This window comes from Scyliorhinus canicula, chromosome 1, assembly GCF_902713615.1.
Source record: "Scyliorhinus canicula chromosome 1, sScyCan1.1, whole genome shotgun sequence".
In the NCBI taxonomy this organism is placed as follows: Eukaryota; Metazoa; Chordata; class Chondrichthyes; order Carcharhiniformes; family Scyliorhinidae; genus Scyliorhinus; species Scyliorhinus canicula.
This window is the reverse complement of record NC_052146.1, coordinates 190054071-190071362: the sequence shown is the minus strand read 5'-3', so window position 1 is coordinate 190071362 and position 17292 is coordinate 190054071. Positions and strand designations below refer to the sequence as shown.

Below are 17292 nucleotides of genomic sequence, written 5' to 3'. Positions count from 1 at the left end.
TTCAAACTTAAACTGCTCAGTGGGTCTCAGGCTGCGTGCTGGAACAAATGAAAAAGCAGGCAGCAGGAGCACGATGATGATGGGCAGCAGCCAGGAGAGCAGAGTCACAAAAAGGAAGCGCCCCCTGGCAGGTCTGACCATCCTTTTTAAACACCAAGTCAAGGCTACGGCCTTATCTGCTACTGTGATCTTCAGCCCCCATTGAAGCATACGTGGGTTTAACCTCGTTATCTTTGGTATCAGGTGGGCTTAATGGCACCCTATTGTCCCTCCAGAGTTTGCTGAATGCTATGGCATTAAGGAAATGGGTTCTATCTTCCCTCTGGGCCAGGGCCATCAGCGCCTGTATTGAAACTAACCCAGGTGCATTGTTCTTCTGCCGGTCTAGTCTGGTGATGTCACAAACTCCTTTATCTTGCAGATAAACTAATCACCGGCCTGTCTGGGTTTCTGCTGCTTGTGGATTTTGAGAGTTGCCTCTCTAAACACACACACAGGGCTGAGGCTGCTGGGAAGTTTAGTCAAGGTCCTGCAGCCCCAAACATGGCTGTTTTTTACTGCTTTAAAGTTCAAAGTCCTTTTCCCAGCTCGTAAAAGACTCTAATCTTGCCTGGAAAACCTACACTGCCTGGGTATTGGGCACAGAAGGGCATCATGTGCATCTGATGGTCACATATCAGCTGCACGTTGATTGAGGGTTGGTGTGGAGCAGCCTGTCATCTGCAGGTGTTTTTAGGGGGATATGCATCCCCTCGATCACCACCTGGATCTGGGGCATCTCGTCGATGATGGTGAATGCTGCTGCTCGGGCACACTGGTGGGCTCGGTCTACATTGAAGTGGGTGTATTGAGCCGTCTGGGCATAGACGGCCTCCGTGATGACAGGGATGTACCTGTGCGCCGAGGCTGGTGAAATCCCGGACAGGTCCCCAGTCGGCACCTGGAAGGACCCTTTCCAAGGGCTCTTTCCAAGGGCCGATCAAGACTTGATGAGCCGCATGGCCTCCTTCTGCACTGTAAATTCTATGACTGCGTGACGTAAAGGTTCAGGGCGACCGTCACCTTGATGGCCACCGGAAGGGGGTATCCTCCCCCATTCCCCCGCAGTGCCAAGTGCGCCATGATCTGGCAGATAGGTCGCACGGTCTCCCTGCTCAGCCAAAATCCTCGACATGAGGGGCAGCACGGTGGTGCAGTGGTTAGCACTGCTGCCTCACGGTGCCGAGGTCCCAGGTTCGATGCCAACTCTGGGTCACTGTCAGTGTGGAGTTTTTTTTTAGAATTAGAACAGTACAGCACAGAACAGGCCCTTCGGCCCTCGATGTTGTGCCGAGCAATGATCACCCTACTCTAGCCCACGTATCCACCCTATACCAGTAACCCAACAACCCCCATTAACCTTATTTTTTAGGACACTACGGGCAATTTAGCATGGCCAATCCACCTAACCCGCACATCTTTGGACTGTGGGAGGAAACCGGAGCACCCGGAGGAAACCCACGCACACACGGGGAGGACGTGCAGACTCCACACAGACAGTGACCCAAGCCGGGAATCGAACCTGGGACCCTGGAGCTGTGAAGCATTGATGCTAACCACCATGCTACCGTGCTGCCAAAGTTTGTACATTCTCCCTGTGTTTGCGTGGGTTTCGCCCTCAAATCCCTGAGATGTGCAGGTTAGGTGGATTGGCCTCGCTAAATTGCCCCTTAATTGGAAAAAATGAATTGGGTACTCTAAATTTAAAAAAAGGTCTTCGACATGCTCTGTCCGGCAGGACCTCGAATGACAGGCACTGCCGGTACACACGAGCCCTCATTGGTGCCTCCCCCTCCTCAGCCTGTTGGGTGGCTGCTCTCCATCCTGGGTGGCTGCCTCCTGTTCCTCTGGTGCAGGCTCTGCTGCTGCAGCTTCCTCCTCCTCCTCCAGCAGCTCCAGCTCATACAGCCGCAGGGCATCTCGCAGGTCTGTGGCAACCAGCAGGAAGGCCACCATTGCTGGTTGTATTCCGATATCCATTGTCTGCAGAGGGTGAATGACTGACATGTTAGCATGGTGCGTACCCCTTGCCCAACCAGGTTCAGCGGGCTACATGGTAGCCCGAGTTGGAACTGCGGGCCCTGTCCCGACATGTGTCTCCCCCCACCTTTCCCAGCTCCGCACCCCTGGCCCCATCGGTGCCTGACACCATGGGAGCCTCTGGCCCTGCTGTCTGTCCCTGATGCTTGCGGTACCGTCAGCTGACACTGTCCTTGCCAGTGGTATGCTCCACAGCACCCGCCCGTGCCCACGTAGGGGCTTCAGTGGGCATTGCCCTGGTTGGGCCGCTGGCGGTTGGTGGCCGAGTAGGGTGGGGTATACCAGCCAGTTGGGTGCAGGGGTGGGGGAATGGGGGCACCCATACAGCCGGTGTCACTCTGCAGAACCAGGAGCCTAAGTGGGTGGTCACTGGGGTGTGCAGCATGATGGCTGCCTCGCAGGCCGTGGCAATGGCGGTCCGCGACTGGACACCGCCCTAGTTCCGTGAAGGGACCCCCCTGGCCACCCGGCCTGTTCCCCCATCACCGCCCCTCCCCCCACCCTGGCAGGCCCCACCCCCCACCCCCCACCTCAGACAGCTCAGCCAGTGATCGGCTGCCCACAGTCACGCTTCTCTGTGTCCTACCCCCTCTCTCTCCCTCATTAGCCACAACGCCAGTTTCACAATTTAAAAAAGCACAAGTAAACAGCGCCATTGGGAACTCGGTCCATCAGAGGTGGAGAATCGCGTAGGCCCTGGAGAATATCGGGACAGGCCCGTTAATGATATGCAAACTACTGTCAAGGTGATGGAAAATTGCGATTTGGCGTCGAATCTATTATCCTTGCGTTTTGGCGTCAAATCATGCGCCCATTGTGATTTTGGCATCAGTCAATGGAAAATCGCACCTGGGGTTTCTTTATTTATTTTGATTTGAACAACTGTTATAGAACATAGAACATAGAACAGTACAGCACAGAACAGGCCCTTCGGCCCTCGATGTTGTGCCGAGCAATGATCACCCTACTCAAACCCACGTATCCACCCTATACCCGTAACCCAATAACCCCCCCCAACCTTACTTTTTAGGACACTACGGGCAATTTAGCATGGCCAATCCACCTAACCCGCACATCTTTGGACTGTGGGAGGAAACCAGAGCACCCGGAGGAAACCCACGCACACACGGGGAGGGCGTGCAGACTCCGCACAGACAGTGACCCAGCCGGGAACCGAACCTGGGACCCTGGAGCTGTGAAGCATTTATGCTAACCACCATGCTACCGTGCTGCCCGTGTTGTCTCCTGGTTTCCAACTTTGTGGCTTTCAACTGACCCAGTATTGCTATGACCAAGCTCTCTCTGTTTATGTGTAGCCCCTTGTACTTCAGGTGAATTTTCCCTTCAGGGTAGGGTTTCCACAGGCAGCATGGTGGTGCAGTGGTTAGCACTGCTGCCTCACTGCGCTGAGGACCCGGGTTCGATTCCTGCCCTGGGTCACTGTCTGTGTGGAGTTTGCACATTCTCCCCGTGTCTGCATGGGCTCACCCCCACAACCCAAAGATGTGCACAGTAGGTGAATTGGCCAGGCTAAATTGCCCTTAATTGGAAAAAACAATTGGGTACTCTAAATTTATTTTTAAAATGGTTGGGGTTGCCAACTGTGACTAAATGTATTTCTGGAGGTTCCATCACGTGACATAACCCTATGTTTCAGCCATTTGTTGGCCAAAATATCCATCATCATGCCTATTAACAGTTGGAAACCACAAACCTCGTGCTGGATTCTCCGACCCCCACCGGGTCGGAGAATCGCCGGGGGCCGGCGTGAATCCCGCCCCTGCTGGCCGCCGATTTCTCCGGCACCGGATATTCGTCGGGGGTGGGAATCGCGCCCCGCCTGTCGGTGGGCCCCCCCAGGCAATTTTCCAGCCCGCAATGGGCCGAAGTCTCGCTGCTGTAATGTTGGTCCCGCCAGTGTGAATTAAACAAGGTATTTACCTGTGGGACCAGGCGGCGCGGGCGGGCTCCGGGGTCCTGGGGGGGGGGGGCACGGGGCGATCTGGCCCCAGGAGGTGCCCCCACGGTGGCCTGGCCCGCGATCGGGGTCCACCGATCCGTGGGCTAGCCTGTGCCATTGGGGCACACTTTTCCTTCCGCGTCGGGCATCAGCCTCCGCGATGGCCGACGTGGAGGTGACCCCCCCCCCCATGTCTTATGACATCAGCAGCCGCTGACACTCCCGCGCATGCGCAGACTTCTGCCGGCCGGCGGAGTCCCTTTGGCCCCGGCTGGCGGTGACAAAGGCCTTTCCCGCCGGCCGGCGGCGCGCCAAGCACTCCGGTGCAGGCCTAGCCCCTAAAGGTGAGGGCTTGGCCGCTAAAGGTGCGGAGGATTTTGCACCTTTGGGGCGGCCCGATGCCAGAGTGGTTCACGCCACTCCATCCCGCCGGGACCCCCCGCCCCACCGGGTAGGGGAGAATCCAGCCCCTCATTACCCAATTGGATTGACACTCGGCTGTCAGCAAAGCAGCCCCCAAAACAATAGATTTGAACAAAAACAACAATTTTTTTAATGTCCCTCTGATTTTTCTCCATGACTGCACACAGCAGCGTCCTGGAGATTGATCTTTGATTCCTGGACTATTTCGGCCAATTCCGGAGACTTGGCAGTCCTGCTACACAGGCGGTAGAGGCAGCAACTTGTATTAATTTATCTTATCCATTCCAAATTCAGAAGCAAATGATGGCTTGGTGGCTTTACAATTGAAAGAAATGCTTTGGATTTTGTTTGGACCCCCCCCCCCCGTCTCAACGTCCTGCCTCAATGTGGGCACTCCTAAATCTCAGATTGAATTTGACAGGATTAAGGCCAGACCTTTGAAAGCTAAAGCTTTTCATCCAAATCGACGGCATGCTGTCATATTTGCGATCTGATGATGGTTTTGATTGTTTCAAGCTGCAGGATCTCTTTCTATGCAGAAAATCATGGCCTCCTGTTCAGAAATCAGCAAATACCATCTCTTTAAATGTGGTTTTCTACTTCTACTTCTAAAGCTGGAAGGCCTCTGAAGAGCTGACCAGCTTCAAGAGCCCACCTTAGTTGGGGACTGTAGTGCTGAAGATCTGTATGTCAGAACTAGCCACTCCCTCAACCAGGCTATTCCATTTCAGCTACAACACTGACATCTACCCAACAGATGGAAAATTACTTAAGCATGTTCGGTGCACAGGAAGCAGGACGAATCCAGTCTAGCCAATTGCCGTCCCATCTATTCGCAGTCATTGGCAAAGTGAGGGAAGGTATCATTGACATGGAACGTCTTCACCAATAGCCTGCTCACCTGTTCAGTTGGGGTTCCAGCAGGATTGATGTAGCAGCACATGGACAGCAGCAGTTCAAAGAAGCTCACCATCACCTTCTCATCGGAGGTTAGGGAAGGGCAAAGGTGTCCACATTCTATGAATGAGTGAAAAGTATTACCACTAAGCCACAGCTTGAGAGGACGGCCATATCAAGTTTTAAGAGCTTCATTGTTGCGCAGTGGCCTCCTCCATGTAGACTTTTGGACACGGTCAACAATTGGCCAGTAGAAGGGGATTGGCTGCAGTTGGTTTCCATGACAGCAAAGTATCATGGAGCAACATGCTCACTGCCAATTCAAGATGGAGTGGATTCACCAAAATAAATCTTTACTTTTTTTATTTTATTAAGTCACAGCCCAAGCCAAGGGTGAATTTGTACAATAAAAATATTAATCATGTTTCTCCATCCCAACTCCCTGCCACTCTCTCTCTCTCCTTCCAACCTGACCTCCTCCTCCCCTCCACAGAATGCTGGCCTTGTGACAGTCACTACGACCCCTCTGAACTGCGGCCCTCGGGTGCGTGTGATCCTTGGGCGCCCTGCGAATGAAAAGTTGCTGCTGCTGCTGCCAGTTGGTTACCCAGCCAGAGATGCCACTGTGCCAGACATCAAGCGCAAGCCACTGGATGAGATCATGGTGTTTGTGTAACTTGAAGTGAGTCAGAATGTCTGCAGATGGATATGTTTCCACATCAGCACAGTTTATCGCACTTCAGTATTTGGAGTGTCTCCACAAAGCTTCAAAGGGAAGGTCTGCATCTTGACCAAATTCCGAATATTGGAAATCTAGAACACATTGTCTGAACTCTCACTATTGCAAGTTCAATACACCTTGACCAATTTCCCAGTATTAGGAGCTGGTACACCTTGTTCTAACTCCCATTATAGGCAATCTAGTGTACTATATCCAAATTCCCATTAGTTGGAATATTAAACAGCTTGTCAACTCATTTTCTTGGGAATATAAACACCTTGTTTAAACTTCCATTGTTGGGAATCTAGTACGCCTGAAACAAAATCCCAAACTTTTAAAATAGTCCACCTCGCCCAAATGCCAATGTCACCAGATCCAGAGTCCCGAAAATGTTGTTGGTGCACAAATTTCTTAAAATTGCCAATATTGAGAATGTAGCACTGCTCAATCAGCGTATGAACCACACTGGGAATATTTGCCTTAAAAACAGAATAGGAATGGGTGGCATGGTAGCACAATGGTTAGCACAGTTGCTTCACAGCTTCAGGGTCCCAGGTTCTAGTCCTGACTTGGGTCACTGTCTGTGCGGAGTCTGCATGTTTTCCCCGTGTCTGTGTGGGATTCCTCCGGGTACTCTGGTTTCCTCCCACAATCCAAAGATGTATAGGGTTAGTGGATTGGCCATGTTAAATTGCATTTAGTGTCCAAAAAGATTGGGTGGGGTTACTGGGTCACAGGGATAGGGTGGAGGTGTGGGTTTAGGTAGGGTGCTCTTTCCAGGGGCCAGTGCAGACTCGATGGACCAAATGGCCTCCTTCTGCACTGTTAATGTCTATAAAAAAATGTGATGATCTTGGGAATTCAGTACAAAAGGAGAAGAGGAATTAAGTGATTTAAAATCAAGGGACAACAGTAAATCTATTGTTAGTTAGCTCTAAAGGCTTATGAATGAAAATTAATTTAGCGGATATCATGATTAGATTTAATTTTAGGCTTAATGGTGGGGAACCTCAGAGCTGGTGTCATTTAAGAAGTGTAGGGTATTTCACAGAAGCTAGATAACCATGTCTGAAGGATGTACCTCCATACTCAAACTCAAGTTCAGGGTCTCGAAGCCTGAGGAGTGGCTAGAGTCATGGCAGGGCATGCAGGAGGCTGATAGCTTCCTGGAGTGCACTCTCGGGAGGTGGTCCTCCCATAACTAAAGAGACCCGAGAAACATGGGAATGCCTACCTACCAGCAGATTAGTCAGAGATAGGAGTAGTGGGAATCCTCTGGGTGTGTGGCTCTCGAGCTGGTGTTCAGAGTTGAGGGGGGGGGGGGGGGGGAGTTGGGCATGCAATCAAGAACCCTTCCAAGGCACCATGAAGCAAAGGGCTGCAGAGGGCAGGGGCGCAGCAGGGCATAGAAATGCAGTGACCATCAGGAAATTTGATACTCATGGGGATAAGTTTTTATTTATTTTTTTATTTTATTTTATTTTATTTTTTTTTAAATTTAGATTACCCAGTTATTTTTTCTAATTAAGGGGCAATTTAGCGTGGCCAATCTACCTACTCTGCACATTTTTGGGTTGTGGGGGCGAAACCCACGCAGACACGGGGAGAATGTGCAAACTCCACAGGGACAGTGACCCAGAGCCGGGATCGAACCTGGGCCCTCAGCACTGTGAGGCGGTTGTGCTAACCACTAGGCCACCGTGCTGCCCTCTCATGGGGATAAGTAGGTGTTTCTGCCAAAGGGAATCCCTCATCCAGTCTGATCTCCCTGGTGCCAGTGTAAAAGATGTATCTGAGAGGCTGCAGAGCATTTTGAGGAGAGAAGGGAAACAGCCAGAAGGTCAGGGTTCATGTGGGAACCAATGAAGGCGAAGAAAAAGGGGCTGAGGTCCTGTAGTCATCGTTTCCGGAAATCAGGAGGAAATTGAAGAGGAGGATCACAAAGCTAACAGTCTCTAGATTAGTCCGCATACTGGGGAGAGTAGGAATACCAGGATAAAACTGGTTAGTAGATTGTGGGAAAAATTGTGCAGCATTCCTGAGGTTTGAGGATCAGTTAAAGGTGAATGGATTACACCTCAACAAAGCGAGAGCCAATGCCCTCATGGGACCAGTTGAAGGGTACCTAGCACTAGGGGCGTGAGGTGGGTGCATAACCTCACTTGGTAGGTGCCAGGCTGAAAGCTAATAGAGGAGAAACAGTGTGCAGTCAGCACAAGAGTAAAGAATTGTCCTTACCAGGAGGAATCAAATGGAACAGGTGTGAAGCAGTTCAAGATGGGTTTGGAGTTCATGTGTCAAAATATGTTAACATTTATTAAAAAAGTAGATTTTAAACTTTTGGGGATAGTGTAGTTTAATGGAATAATATAATAGATACGTTAATGAGTGATCAGGACGATGATGTGTCTTATGTCATCAGTAGTCGTGTGTTAATGGCTCTATAAAAGACAGGCAACACTTAGAAGAGACTTAACTCACCACGTATAACTTGTACATCGTGTTACCAAACTAGATGTAAGTAAATACCTGAGTGAGTCTACAATCCTTCCTTGTCTGAAACCTGTAAGTGCTGATGTTCAAAGACATTTGGACGTGCTCATACAAGGAATGTAGAAGTTAGCATGCAGGTACAGCAAGCAATTGTGAAGGCTATTAGCATGTTGGCCGTTATTACAGGGGATTGGAGAACAAAAATACAGAAGTCCTGCTACAATTGTACAGGCTTTTGATGAGTACTGTGTGTAGTTTTGGTCTCCACATTTCAGAAAGACTATTTGTACTGGAGGTGGATGACAAAGGTCCATTGAATTGATCCGTGGGATGAGGGGGTTGTCCAATGCTGAGAGACCGGGTAAATTGCACTCATGTTCTCGGGAGTTCAGAAGATTGAAAGACAATCTCATTGAAACAGACAAGATTATTAAGGGGCTTGATAGGGTTGGCTTGAGAGATTGTTTCCACTGGTCAGGAAATCTAAAACACGAGGGCACAGTCTCAGGATAAGGGGCCGATCGTTTATGACTCAGATGAGGAGGGAATACTTCATGGAAAGGTTGTGAATCTTTGGAATTTTCTGCCCTAGAGTTGTGAATACTCCATATTTCAATATATTTAAGACTGATTTTTGGTGTCTCAAGGAATCAATGGATATGGGGAGCGAGCAGGACTTGAAGCCCAAGATCAGCCTTGATAACACTGAATGGAGGAACACGCTTGATGGGCCAAATAGTCTCCTCCCACTCCTTGTGATCCTGTGGATGCCACCTTCTGGTTGGCAGTGTTGCAGCCCAAGAGACTCAATGTTGAGTTCTCCAACATTAATTTTTGACCTTTCTCCCTTACCTTAATCCCCTTTTTTAAAATATCCCTTACTTTTGTTGCCTCAATGCAAACCATCCACCCCTCCCCCATCCACACCAAACTATGTCTTTTGTTCTTAAAGTTTCTATTTTTTGTTGCAATCTCCCACAGATACACTTTAATATCTAACACAATCTCCCTCCCTCCCTTCAGTTCTGATGAAGAGTCAAAGTACTCAAAATGTTAATTCTGCTTTCTCTCCTTACAGATTCTGCCAGATCTGTTGAATTTTCCCAGCATCCTCAGTTCTTATTTCAACCTGGCATACTGGCTCTCAACTTCTGGTTGACTGTGGTGTATCTCTTGTTCTGTTGACCAAAGTCTATCTTCTTTCCTTATGTTGCTGATTGTTAACCTTGCTAGCTAATACCACTGTGAAAGGTCACAAGTGTATGGGCCAGGGTTTAGAGAACGCCAAAGTGTATCATGGAGTTCACCTGACCCACAACTTTTAATAGATTGTGGTATGGGGAGCACACGGCCCACTCTACAGGTGTGGTACAGCAGAATTGGAAAGTATTTTTTAAAGCAAAACAATGTTTATTCTATGAATTCAAGTTAACCTTTTTCAAACATACAGTGAACATCTTAGCAACCATTAATACAAATACAACCCCCAAAGATTACAACACGAAGTAAACCTTTAAGCTGTCCTTTTTAACATCCATACGACTTAAAAACAAAACCTTTATCAGAAGCACATCAGGTAAAGTCACTACTGAAAACATTTATAATTCTGAATTCACCAAATGATCAAGAGATAGTCTTTTGATGGCAGAGAGAACAGCAGTACACCTGCTTGGTCTGGCTTCAGCTCTGACACGGAAAATGAAATGAAAACACACACTGCAGCCTGCTCAAAAACGAAAGTAAAAAGCTGACAGACAGCCCAGCTTCACCCACACTCTGACATCACTGCAGTAGTAAACACCAGTTTCTTAAAGGTACTCTCCCTACAGATTTTATATACACACCCATTTATTGACACCCATTTCTTAAAGGTACTATCACGTGACACCTCCCCCAAAGAAAAAAAATAAACTATCAACTTCAAGATGGTTTCATTTTTACCTTTTCACTATCCTTTAAGAAATGCACACAGTAAACATACTTTGCCGTTTCAAAAAAAGAACATATGCAAACAGGTATAATAATATAGTCCATTTTTTTTCATTCTTCCTCCAACTGAAATCCTTCTCAATTGATAGTCTCTTTGAACAAGAAGGTCTCTACACGATCCGTTCATTTCTCTGCACCTCGGCATTTCTCTTTAAACTCAGATACTTTAGTTCAATCTGATCACAGAGTCCCTTGCAATTCTCCAACACAGGAGCATTGGTTATCACAGCCTTCAGGCCGTCAAATGCCTGTTGACACTCCACTGTCCACTGAAATTTGTTACGCTTCTTGAGCAAGTCCGTCAGTGGAGCAACCACGCTACAAAACCTTTGAACAAATGTTCGATCAAATCCACTCATACTAAGAAATTGCATTATTTCCCTTCGTCTTGAGGGTATCGGAAACTCCTCAATAACTGTTGTCTCGCCTCCCGTGTGACCATTCGACCCTGTCTGTTTGTATGGCCAAGAAAAGTGACTTGGGCTTTACCAAATTCACTTTTGGCTAGGTTTATCACCAAACCCGCCTCCTGAAGTCGATCGAATAACTCCATCAGATGCTTCAAACGTTCTTTCCATGTCTGACTAAAAATTACCAGATCGTCGATGTGCACCGCACAATTGGGTAATCCTGAAACGACTTTGTTAGTTAACCGTTGAAATGTGGCTGGAGCCGTTTTTATGCCAAATGGCATAACTTTGAATTGGCATATACCATCTGGAGTGATTAAAGCTGAAATCTCCTTCGCCCTTTCGGATAAAGGTACCTGCCAGTAACCTTTAAGTAAATCCAGTTTAGAAATAAAAGCTCATTGTCCCACTTTCTCAATGCAATCTTCCAAACATGGGATAGGACAAGAGTCCTTTCTTGTAACTGCATTAACCTTTCTATAGTCCACACACAATCGTTGGGTACCATCTGGTTTAGGTACCATCACTATGGGTGAGCTCCATCAGCTACTACCTACTTCAATTATGCCATTTTTAAGCATACTCTCAATCTCTTTGTTAACCTGTGCCAATTTAAAAGGGTTACGTCTGTATGGATGTTGTTTGATTGGAACAGCATTTCCCACATCTACATCATGTATAGCCATTTTAGTACTTACCAACTCCATAAATATGCCGATGTGATATCAATAAATCTTTCAGGTCAGTTTGTTTTTCCTCTGGAAGGTAACTCAACAATTTATCCCAATTTTTAAGAATATCCTCAGTTTCCAACTAAATTTGAGTTATGTCAAATTCCAAGTCATCTGGATTTGGTTCGTCACTTTGACTTATAATCATTAAAACCTCCTCCTTTTTCTCTCCCTTTCAAATTATCTTTTAAGCATATTCACATGACACACTTAGCGAGTTTTCCTTCTATCTGGTGTTATTACCACATAATTCTCCTCACTTAATTTCCTTACAATCTGATAAGGTCCACAAAACCTTTTTTTTAAAGGTTCACCTACCACTGGTAACAACACTAAAACTTTATCTCCACTGGCAAAACTGCGAACTTTGGATTTCTTGTCCGCTACCCGTTTCATCACATTTTGTGCACCTTTTAAATATTGTCTAGCCAATTCCCTTGCTCTATTCAATCTTTACCTACAATTTGACACGTAATCCAATAATGTAAGTTCTGATTTCTCACTCACAAATTTTTCCTTAATCAACTTAATTGGTCCTCTTACCTCATGACCAAAAATTAGTTCAAAAGGACTGAATTTGGTTGGCTCATTGGGTGCATCCCTAATTGCAAACAATACGAATGGAATTCCTTTATCCCAATCCTCTGGATAATCGTGACAATAAGCCCTCAACATTGTCTTTAATGTCTGATGCCACCTTTCTAATGCTCCCTGCGATTCTGAATGGTACCGAGTTGATTTAAATTGTTTTATTTCTCAGCTATCCATTACTTCTTTGAATAACCTCGAGGTGAAATTTGATCCTTGATCAAATTGTATTTCTGTGGGTAGTCCATATCTAGTAAAGATTAGATAGTGGTGATTTCCAGGTGCCAGCGCTAGTGTCATGCGAGAGTGCCTTCAAGAAATGGATGTTCAAGAGTTCATGGTTAAAAACCACGAGCGCGATTCTCCGCCCTCACGACGGGGCGGAGAATAGCGGGCGGCGCAAATTTTTACGCCGACGCTGGTCCGACGCCCTCCCGCTATTCTCCCCCCCCCCCCCCACGCCCGCCCCCCGACACAAATCGCTGCTCGCCGTTTTTTTACGCCGAGCAGCGATTCTCCCCTGGCCGATGGGCCGATTTCCAAGGCCTTTACGGCCGTTTTCACGAATTTGAATGCACCTGCTATACAAGTTCGTGAAAACGGCGCCAAAGTGCCGTTCTTCACAACCATGCCACCGATTGGCACGGCCGCACCACGACTGTGCCAAGGGTGGCATGGGACCACGATCGGTGGGCACCGATCGCGGGCAGCGGGTACTTACCCCGCGCACTCTTTGTTACTCCGCCGCCCTGCTGGATCAGTCCGCGGGGCGGCTGAGGGGCATTACGGACCGCGCATGCGCGGGTCTGACTCATATGCGCGCATGCGCGGGTTGGAGTCGTCCAATCCACGCATGCGCGGCTGACGTCACCATATGCGTCAGCCGTCGCTAACTTTGGCGCACGGGCTTAGCGAAATTCGTTAAGCCCGCGATGCCGTAGTTCACGGGACCGCGATGCTAGCCCCGACCGGGGAGCAGAATCGGGTCCCGGGAGGGGGCGCGGAGGCTACAGTGAAACACGGCCGTTTTCATGGCAGCCTTCACGACTCTCTGCCTTTGCGGAGAATCGCACCCTACGTGTCCATAATTGTAATACCACATCTTGGGAACAAGCCGTGTGCTTCAAAAGCAACAATCCGTTAGGGGGGGGGGGGGGGGGGGGGGGGGGTTGGTTGGACTCCATGATACATTTTGGGGTTCTGAAAACACCTCTCCCATAACAATTGGGGGCTCGAAGGGGGATAAAAGTCTATCTATTGGATTGGCTTTTGTGAACTTAAAGACAGTGGAGGATTGTTGCTTTTCCAGTGTGGTATTTTAGTTTAAGTGGGGAGTGTGTTGTGGACAATGGCTCTTTCAGAGGCTCAGAAGTTTTTGGGGGTGCAGACGGTCACACGCAGTACCTTACGGACAGAGACGAAAAGCGGACTGTTAGATTTGGCAAAAGCATTGCAGTTACCATTACCTGACAAAATGCAAAAAGATGAGGTAATTATGGCGGTGGTTAAGCATTTAAAGTTGACTGAGATAGTGTTTGACTCATTGGAAATGGCAAAAATTCATTTGCAAATTAAACAAATGGAACATGAGAAAGAATTAAAGCAGCTTGAATACGAGAGAGAGAGAGAGAGAGGAAAAAGGAAGAGAAAGAGAGAGAGAGAAAAAAGAGAGAAAGAGAGAGAGTGGAAAAAGAAAAGGAGAGAGAAGAAAGGAGGAAAGAAAGAATAGCCCTAGCAGAACAAAAAGAAAAAGAAAGGGAGATACAGATCAGGGAAAAAGATAAAGAGAGGGAGTTTGAACTTCAGGAAATGACCGTGAAACACGACAATCAGTTAAAATTGGCAGGCGGAAAGGGAAACGTACAGTTGGATGATAGTGATGAGGATAGTGAGAAAGAGCGTCATAGTCGAAGGCTTGGTGGGAATGTATTTAAATATGTCAGGCATTGCCAAAGTTTGACGAGAAGGAAGTGCAAGCCTTTTTCATTTCACTTCAGAAGGTAGCTAAACAAAGTTTCAAATGTTTTCACTGTAATAAACTAGGCCATGTAAAGTCACAGTGTTGGTAGTTGCAGAAAAGCACTGGAAAGGCTGATGTGGCAAAACAGGATAAGACAGTGGGATTTGTTCGAGTGGTAAAGGAAAGCCCAAGGGAAACAAAGGAGGTGCAAATGATTGTACAGCCTGTTCAAGAAGTAATTGTTAAGAAGGTGCCAGATCTCTTTCAAGAATTTACTTGTGTGGGTAAAGTGTACTCATGTGTATCAGGAGGAGCAGGTAAAGAAGTCACAATTTTAAGAGATACAAGGGCTTAGAATTCTTTGAGGAGGTGACAAGTAGGTTAGACCAGGGAAACCCAGTGGATGTGGTCTATCTGGATTTCCAAAAGGCCTTTGATAAGGTGCCACACAGGAGGCTGCTGAGTAAGGTGAGGGCCCATGGTGTTCGAGGTGAGCTACTGGCATGGGTTGAGGATTGGCTGTCTGACAGAAGGCAGAGAGTTGGGATAAAAGGTTCTTTTTCGGAATGGCAGCCGGTGACCAGCGGTGTCCCACAGGGTTCAGTGTTGGGGCCGCAGCTGTTCACCATATATATTAATGATCTGGATGAAGGGACTGGGGGCATTCTAGCGAAGTTTACCGATGATACAAAGTTAGGTGGTCAGGCAGGTAGTGTTGAGGAAGTGGGGAGGCTGCAGAAGGATCTAGACAGTTTGGGAGAGTGGTGCAGGAAATGGCTGATGCAATTCAACGTGAGAAAATGTGAGGTCTTGCACTTTGGAAAAAAGAATCCAAGCATAGACTACTTTCTAAACGGTGAGAAAATTCATAAAGCCAAAGTACAAAGGGATCTGGGAGTGCTAGTCGAGGATTCCCTAAAGGTAAACATGCAGGTGGAATCCGTGATTAAGAAAGCGAATGCAATGTTGTCATTTATCTCAAGAGGATTGGAATATAAAAGCAGCAAAGTGCTACTGAGCCTTTATAAGGCTCTGGTTAGGCCCCATTTGGAGTACTGTGTCCAGTTTTGGGCCCCACATCTCAGGAAGGACATACTGGCACTGGAGCGTGTCCAGCGGAGATTCACATGGATGATCCCTGGAATGGCGGGTCTAACATATGATGAACGGCTGAGGATCCTGGGATTGTATTCATTGGAGTTTAGAAGGTTAAGGGGAGATCTAATAGAAACTTACAAGATAATACATGGCTTAGAAAGGGTGGACGCAAAGAAACTGTTTCCGTTAGGCGAGGAGACGAGGACCCGTGGGCACAGCCTTAGAATTAGAGGGGGTAAATTCAGAACAGAAATGCGGAGACATTTCTTCAGCCAGAGAGTGGTGGGCCTGTGGAATTCATTGCCGCAGAGTGCAGTGGAGGCCGGGACGCTAAATGGCTTCAAGGCAGAGATAGATAAATTCTTGATGTCGCGAGGAATTAAGGGCTACGGGGAGAATGCTGGTAGGTGGAGTTGAAATGCCCATCAGCCATGATTGAATGGCGGAGTGGACTCGATGGGCCGAATGGCCTTACTTCCACTCCTATGTCTTATGGTCTTATGGTCTTATGGCTAGTCAATCTTTAATGGTAAGAGATGAGGAATTATGTAGTTTGGGAAGAATGTTGCCAGAAAAGGTGGTGATATAAGAACATAAGAACTAGGAGCAGGAGTAGGCAATCTGGCCCCTCGAGCTTGCTCCACCATTCAATGAGATCATGGCTCATCTTTTGTGGACTCAGCTCCACTTTGCGGCCTGAACACCATAACCCTTAATCCCTTTATTCTTCAAAAACCTATCTATCTTTACCTTAAAAAACATTTAATGAAGGAGCCTCATCTGCTTCACTGGGCAAGGAATTCCATAGATTCACAACCCTTTGGGCGAAGAAGTTCCTCCTAAACTCAGTCCTAAATCTACTTCCCCTTATTTTGAGGCTATGCCCCCTAGTTCTGCTTTCACCTGCCAGTGGAAACAACCTGCCCGCATCTATCCTATCTATTCCCTTCATAATTTTATATGTTTCTGTAAGATCCCCCCTCATCCTTCTAAATTCCAACGAGTACAGTCCCAGTCTACTTAACCTCTCCTCATAATCCATCCCTTCAGCTCTGGGATTAACCTAGTGAATCTCCTCTGCACACCTTCCAGTGCCAGTATGTCCTTTCTCAAGTAAGGAGACAAAAACTGAACACAGTACTCCAGGTGTGGCCTCACTAACACCTTATACAATTGCAGCATAACCTCCCTAGTCTTAAACTCCATCCCTCTAGCAATGAAGGACAAAATTCCATTTGCCTTCTTAATCACCTGTTACACCTGTAAACCAACTTTCTGTGACTCATGCACAAGCACACCCAGGTCTCTCTGCACAGCAGCATGCTTTAATATTTTATTGTTTAAATAATAATCCCGTTTGCTGTTATTCCTACCAAAATGGATAACCTCACATTTGTCAACATTGTATTCCATCTGCCAGACCCTAGCCCATTCACTTAACCTATCCAAATCCCTCTGCGGACTTCCAGTATCCTCTGCACTTTTCGCTTTACCACTCATCTTAGTGTCATCTGCAAACTTGGACACATTGCCCTTGGTCCCCAACTCCAAATCACCTATGTAAATTGTGAACAATTGTGGGCCCAATACTGATCCCTGAGGGACACCACTAGCTACTGATTGCCAACCAGAGAACTACCCATTAATCCCCACTCTTTGCTTTCTATTAATTAACCAATCTTCTATTCATGCTACTACTTTACCCTTAATGTCATGCATCTTTATCTTATGCAGCAACCTTTTGTGTGGCACCTTGTCAAAGGCTTTCTGGAAATCCAGATATACCACATCCATTGGCTCCCCATTATCTACTGCACTGGTAATGTCCTCAAAAAATTCCACAAAATTAGTTCAGCACGACCTGCCCTTTATGAACCCATGCTGCGTCTGCCGAATGGGACAATTTCTATCCAGATGCCTCGCTATTTCTTCCTTGATGATAG

The 17292-nt window shown here is 47.4% G+C and overlaps 1 protein-coding gene across 3 annotated transcripts in view; it reads left to right on the top strand.

Annotated features, from left to right (window-relative positions):
* The window catches only part of iyd (iodotyrosine deiodinase), an 87522-nt gene that overhangs the window by 35893 nt on the left and 34337 nt on the right, over positions 1-17292 (top strand). For 2 of the 3 annotated variants that reach the window (XM_038805035.1, XM_038805018.1), the window contains exon 5: positions 5853-6041. In XM_038805035.1, the coding sequence (XP_038660963.1) occupies positions 5853-6035 (183 nt within the window). In that variant the 3' untranslated portion in view covers positions 6036-6041. Of the gene's footprint in view, positions 1-5852; positions 6042-9651; positions 9953-17292 lie in introns of those variants that run through there. The other variant, XM_038805027.1, reaches the window with a different exon arrangement.